The 6,413-nt window shown below is 51.5% G+C and overlaps 1 protein-coding gene across 1 annotated transcript in view; it reads right to left on the reverse strand.

Moving 5' to 3' along the window:
* RAPGEF1 (Rap guanine nucleotide exchange factor 1) overlaps positions 1 to 6,413 on the reverse strand; it is a gene marked incomplete at its 3' end in the record, with an annotated part of 81,683 nt that overhangs the window by 62,518 nt on the left and 12,752 nt on the right. The window contains exons 3-4 of the mRNA XM_015415394.1: positions 4,762 to 4,940; positions 2,001 to 2,157 (exon numbers count right to left, since the gene is read on the reverse strand). Of these exons, the coding sequence (XP_015270880.1) occupies positions 2,001 to 2,157; positions 4,762 to 4,940 (336 nt within the window). The remainder of the gene's footprint in view (positions 1 to 2,000; positions 2,158 to 4,761; positions 4,941 to 6,413) is intronic.

Genomic DNA, 6,413 nt, shown 5'->3' on the forward strand with positions numbered 1-6,413 from the left:
AACCAAGAAATGGCTGATACTGGAGCGACCAGGCAGAAGTTCCACCCAGAGAGAGGAGAAAAAAACCCCGGCCCCTGCTCTCTGTATCCGTTTTGGTTGATTATTGGACGATTCAAATATTACTACCGAAACGTGTCACTGACTGCATTTCGAGAAGTCAGAATCGATTTTTATCTTTCATTTGGCGTTGAGACTTAAAGATCTTTGCTTAAGCTTTATTGCATTTGAACAACCGCCATTTCTTCCAGGCAATTGAGCTTCTAAAAACCAGTGGCTTCGGAAAAGGAAGGGGGGGGAAATCAATATCATTGTTGTAACGAACTAAAGTGAATGGCAAACAAAGGAGAGTAATCGTTTCCCTAAGCGTCGGCACTGCGCAGCGACATGAGCCAGAAGTCTGGGAGATCAGTTTCATTCCTGCACCGGGTTGCTGGCATCAGAAATGCTAGTCTAAGCCCAATCACGACGGCTTGAAAACAGATGCCGGTGCCAAGTTCACAGGAGTGGAGAATACAAGTGGGTTATGGAAAACCCCAGGAATAAGCGGACAAGAGGCAGCCCATTCCCTCATTTACAACTGGATGGCTGACAATATTTTTCAATAACTCTCTCAACGGTGGTGGGGGAGGGAGCTGAAACCAGTGGACGGGAGGTGGGGATCCAGCACGCTAACTGCGTGGAACTTACTTCCCAAGCAAACATGCGAACAAACAAGGAGGCCCGTCTTGTCAACTGGAAGGTTAAGCTTGTGCTACGAAAAAGGACGGAGCTGCGGTGGCTCAAGGGGTTAAGACGCTGAACTGCAGGCTGTGGAAGGTCGGTAGTTCAGCAGTTCGAGACCCGAGTGTGCCGCATGACGGAGTGAGCTCCCGTCTCTAGTTCCAGCTCCTGCCAACCTAGCAGTTCGAAATCAAGAAATTGCAAGTAGATAAATAGGTACCACTTTGGTGGGAAGGTAACAGCGTCTCGTGCGCCTTGGTGTTTAGTCATGCCGGCCACATGACCACGGAAACGTCTTCGGACAGCGCTGGCTCTTCGGCTTTGAAACGGAGATGAGCACCGCAACCCTAGAGTCGGATTCGACTGGCTTTCGAGCAAGGGAAACCTTTACCTTAACCTTATGAAAAAGGAAGAGCATCTGCTTGCAGGCAGAAGGTCCCAAGGGTCAATCCACGGGATCTCCAGTTGAAAAGTCCAGGTAGTACTTGATGTGAAAGACCTCCCCCCTAAGACCCTGGAGAGCCGCTGTCAGTCTGTGCAGATGATACAGACCTTGATGTACTGATTCAGTATAAGGCAGCTCCACGCATGTTTCGTGTGTGTGTGCGCATGTGCACATGTGTATACTGTCCTCTACAGCAAATGATATCCATCTGGCGCACGGCCTGATCAAAAACAAACCTAGCAGGCCACTGTCAGTCTCTTCTTCGCTCTGTCCACCTGGGGCACTTGCCAGCTGTGTTGACTATTAAGTGCTGGAAAGAGATGACACCCCCCCCAGACCCTCATGAGTGGTGCCCACCAGTGGCCTTTCCGAGATCATCCACAGAAGGGCGACGTGCAGGATGTGTGAATGAGCCCCACAAAGACTCCACCATCTCCTGAGCTGCTCTGTATATTAATGGGAATGGTTGGAATGGCCCAGGGGGGAAAAAAATAAAAGCGACCCAGAAATTCCCCCAGGCGAATCAGCCCTTTTTTTAAAAAGTAAAAAGAATTAACCAAATGCTTGGAAGTTTGTGGATTCTGGCAGACTGCCAGCCGTTGCGGGAGAGCCCGTTTCAAAGAGAACACCACTACCCTGAGCATCTGAAGGCATCCACCAGGGGAGACTAACTTCATGACAGTTATCTTCAGCTTTAAGAGATTAGCACGCTCTCAAACTGGAAACGGGGGCTCGATGCCTTAATCCACTTCTTTAAAACTGTCGCCTTTGCTTTAATAGAAAACCGTTTCCCCACAGGGGGCAAAAAGGACACGGACCCCACAGCACACCGTACCTTGACTCCGTCTAGAACGGCCTTGATGACCCCTTTGACTGTGTTCACCACCTCTTTGTCTTCGGAGTTCACGCCTTCTAGCATCACCTGATCGGACCAACGAACCAGGTTGGCCAGACTCTGGTATACGCGGCTGTAGCAGGAGGAAATGGCGGAACTGGAGGGACAAAACCACAAGAAAGACCACACACAGAGGTCTCAGTAAACAAACTACTGCCGAGCTCTTTACTACTAGGTGATTTATTCCAAGTTACGCTACACCCCACCATTGTCTTAAACAGATTCAGGCCCCGTTCACACGGAGCATTTGCCACGCTAAAGATACGGATGATAGGCGGATTTTCCGGGGCAATCACACTGCAACATCTGGGAAGCGTAGTGTTCCCGTGGCTAACCCATGGCTTCCCGCCGAAGATGCGGAGTAAAAAACTAGTACTTACGATGTACTGGTTTCCGGAAAACGCAGGGCAAGGGCGGGCGTCTGATCGCGTTTCCGCTGGAATCCCGTGGCATCCGGCGCCCGCCCATGTCCCCTTGCAAACCGGTTTTTTTTTTAAGTCCCCACAGGATGCACACAAATGATCATGCACATGCACAAACTTCGGTGAGACAAACAAAAAATCCCGTTTGCCACAAAAGCGGTATGGCGCGATTGCTGGTGTGAATGCGCCGTGCTGCTTCTTTGCCGCGCTGCAGACTAGCCGTCTGATCGGCACCTAATGCCTAACCACGGGACCTCGACAGGATGTCTGTTCCGGGGCAAACAGCCACGCTTCCCCCCCGCATTTTCCAGCCCGTGTGACCGGGGCCTCAGAAACTCTGACTGTATATATAGTACAATTCAACAAAAGGCACACGTCTTGTGAGTTATTTGTGCCAGGTATGGAATACACAGGGGTGTGTGAAACCCCACTGGTCGGATGGCAAGGATTTTGGCACGGGGTTGGCTGTGGTCATGTCACAGAAGAGGGGGTTCTCTTCCAGGTCGAATGATGGATCTAAACAGGAGGTGTCCTAAGCAGAGATGAAATTCCACAGCATGGACATCTCAGTGAAAGGCATCTCTGCATCCAAAGAAAACAGGCTGAGCTGCTGACATAGTTTCCTACCCCCATTTTATTCTCACAACCACCCTGTAAAGTGGGTTAGATAAGAGCTTTAGACTAGTCCAAGACAATCGGTGAAACTGATGGGGATCTGAACACGGATCTCTCTGGTCCTAGTTCAGCATTCTAAACACTACATCGCATTGGTTCGGTAAGCCGCCCTCCCCCCAACCACAAAAGCTTCTGAATGATCTTCAGGGGGCCGGCCAGTGCCCAATGCGCACTACAGTACTGTAATCCATTCTCAAGATTACAAAGGATGAGCAGCAATTTGCCAAATTTAAACACTTCCATTGAGACGCTTAACGTCCATTCTAACGTGTGCACCATGGATTTGTTGGGCTTGCTCCCCCCCTCGTCCCTTGTCTCCCTAGTCCTGAAAACAAAGACATTGTGGTCGCCGTTCACGGGAAAAAGTGGAACTGAACAACTTCCTTGTTACAGTTTTGCTTCCCCTGTTGCCATCACAAAACACGCTGTGGTTGAATGGACTGACACGCTTGCACGAATGACAGAGAGCACGGCGCTGCCAAAGTTATAAAAGGGAAATATTTGTGGTCGGCAGGTCTGCTATTCTCAGGTGAAAGGCTGGGTACAGCCAGGGTTAACTGCCACTCAAAAACGTTGAAAAGGGGAATTCCGTGTCCTGCAGAAGCTATGCAATTTGCATCTACCTGCTTATTTTGCATAAGTTATTCTGCTCTGGCCAGCATCCGGAGAGGAAACCCCTGAAGAATGGCACAGAACCTGAATATTTGCCCCCGGCCAAGATTCTCTGTGGGCTCCAAGTGGCACCGCTCCGTGCCTTGGCATCCCTTTGAGGAGCGAAAACGCAACTGAATTGTAGGCTCAAAGTGGCAATAAGGATGGAGATGGTGAGACCCCGGCCCAGGGGTGGGCAGACTGTGGCCCATCAAAGTTTTTCATCCAGTCCTCAAGCGGTTTCACAACTTCCTGTGAGTCTGTTGGGCCACAGGACTGCAGCATCAGCAAGCGAGCTCTTCCAAAAAGGGCCCAGTGTCCTTTGGGGTGGGGTGGGGTGTCACTTTTGAGTAGCTCATAGTAGAGGGGATCCTTCTTGACAGGGCACAGCTTGGATAGCTGCATGAAGAGAGACAATTCCGGCAGTCACCAGTCCTGCCATTGCGGTGGCTAGAAGCGGACAGGCTGTATTCGCTCCCTTCTTTTAATCTAGGCATATAAAGGCAAGAAAATATGCACATTGAAACTGTAGTGCGATAGGATAAGGGATCCTGTAGTGCCGATGGAAATAACGACGTATCCCTCTGGCTGCTGCTCACTGAGAGAGGGGCTGGGGCAGGCAGAAGGGTCTTCCAGAAGGCCAGTCATGCACTTGCAGCCTAGCCTACCTCACAGGGTTGTTGTGAGGATTAAAATGGAGGAGAGGGGAATGACGTAAGCTGCTTTGGCTCCCCAACTGGGGGGAGAGGCGGGGCCACAAATGAAGTAAATAAGCAAACTCCTGGCAGCCCCCAGCTCCTAAGTTCATACCATGGAGAGAACGGCCGCAAGTTTTAAAGCGGAGGAATCGCAGGTGGATTTGAAAGAATCCGAGAGACGTTCCTCATTCAGCATCTGCAAACATCTGCCCCAGAGTCCTTCTTCCTGATTGCCCCCCCCCCACCCTGTCTCACCTCTGTTGGATCCGCGGGTCCGTCTGGACCAGGGGCACGATGGCCTCCAGCACTTTAGTCGCCGACCCCGGCAGCATCTCCAGCACCTTCTTGTCGATGGCCATCTTGTCCACGATGGTCTTGAAATAGCGTAGGGCGCTTACGACTTCCTTCTCTTTCTCCTCCAGCCAAATGAGATTCTGAATTCAGGGAGAAGAAGAAAAGAAAAGATGGCACGAGAGACGCAAGGACTGCCAAAGGAACCCAGCGGACTTCACGCTCTAGCTCGGCACGCCACCCTGCCTTGCTGGCCGTTAACGCTGCAACCTGCAACGCTGCAGCCGGCCTTCTTCCCAATTAAAACCAGCAAGACAGAACCAACAGACGTGGGAAGTTGACATTTATCTCGGGGAGGCTCAAGGAAGAATACTTTTTTAAAATAACCGATATACGTATTAAAAACGCTAGTAAATTTACACTCAGCCGTCTCAAAGTCCCACTGGCATCAGGGCTATTTTTGGGCAGGAACGCACAGGAATGGAGTTCCAGCTGGCTTCCAAGTTGGCCACACCCAGCAGGAACGCATTAGCATAATAGGCCACACCCAACAGCAGAAACTCCTTAGGATTGGCTACATTAGGGATGTCTGGCCTAACATGCAAAGGAGTTCCTGCTACAAAAAAAAAGGCCCTGGGTTTGGACAACAAACAAGGTAAACAGAATAAGAAGCAAAAGGTGGGTGTGGCTGGATGAGCACACCTGGTAACATGGGGGTGGGGCCTAATAGGCCAATGAGCTGTGCTGTCAGGGGTGTGGCCTAATATGCTAATGAGTTTCTGCTGTTGGGTGTGGTCTAGTATGCTAATGAGTTCCTGCTGGGCTTTTTCTACAAAAAAGCCCTGACTGGCATCATTCAGCAATATATAAGTGCAGCCCAAGCCTCTCCGAAATAACCTCCATTTTAAAAACCTTCATAAAAACACGGGCTTACATCACAGCCTTAGGAAGGCCGCAGCGGAGAGATGGGGGCAGAGACAGAGTAAGTCCAATTCCTGCCAGAGACCAGTCGGACATGATGTGAGGTGGAAACAGGCCGCTCTAAGAGAAGTTCATCCCGGGGAAAACAGGAAAAGGTAGCGCCACAGGCCGATGAGGACAAGAGAAGGGACCCAGGCAAGGACGTGGCCGTAGCTGGGCGTGGATGGGGGGGGGGGGGAGGAGCACACGGGTCTTCACACCCTTATTATGGGTACATACAGGAGGGATGGGAAACAATGGCTCATTTTTAGAGCTCCCGAGTTTCCTCCAGTCGGCAGCTGAATAAGAGAGCTTTGTTCTCCTAAGCGTGTGAAGTTTGCCTCTTTGGTTTCTCACGACAAAATAAGACACAAGGAAAAGGAAACCAGGGCGGTTAAAATCAGAGGTCATTTCGGGGGGGATCGCGGGGGATCGCAGTTCCCCCGGGTGAGGTACCGGGGGCGGGGCACATGACGAAGCCCCGCCCCCTGCTTCCGGCCGCCCCGCTTCCGGCCCTCATTCAGCCAGGAGGAGGCAGGAGAAGAGGGAGGGTAAGTTGCTTCCTCCCTGCCTCTCCCCACCCCTGCCTGCCTGGGGCCAGGGAGGGCCTTTGCAGGGCTCCCTTGCCCTCCCGCCGGCCTTGCAGGTCCACCGCC

The sequence above is a fragment of the Gekko japonicus genome, unplaced genomic scaffold, assembly GCF_001447785.1.
Source record: "Gekko japonicus isolate JY-2015 unplaced genomic scaffold, Gekko_japonicus_V1.1 scaffold1071, whole genome shotgun sequence".
Lineage (NCBI taxonomy): Eukaryota > Metazoa > Chordata > Lepidosauria > Squamata > Gekkonidae > Gekko > Gekko japonicus.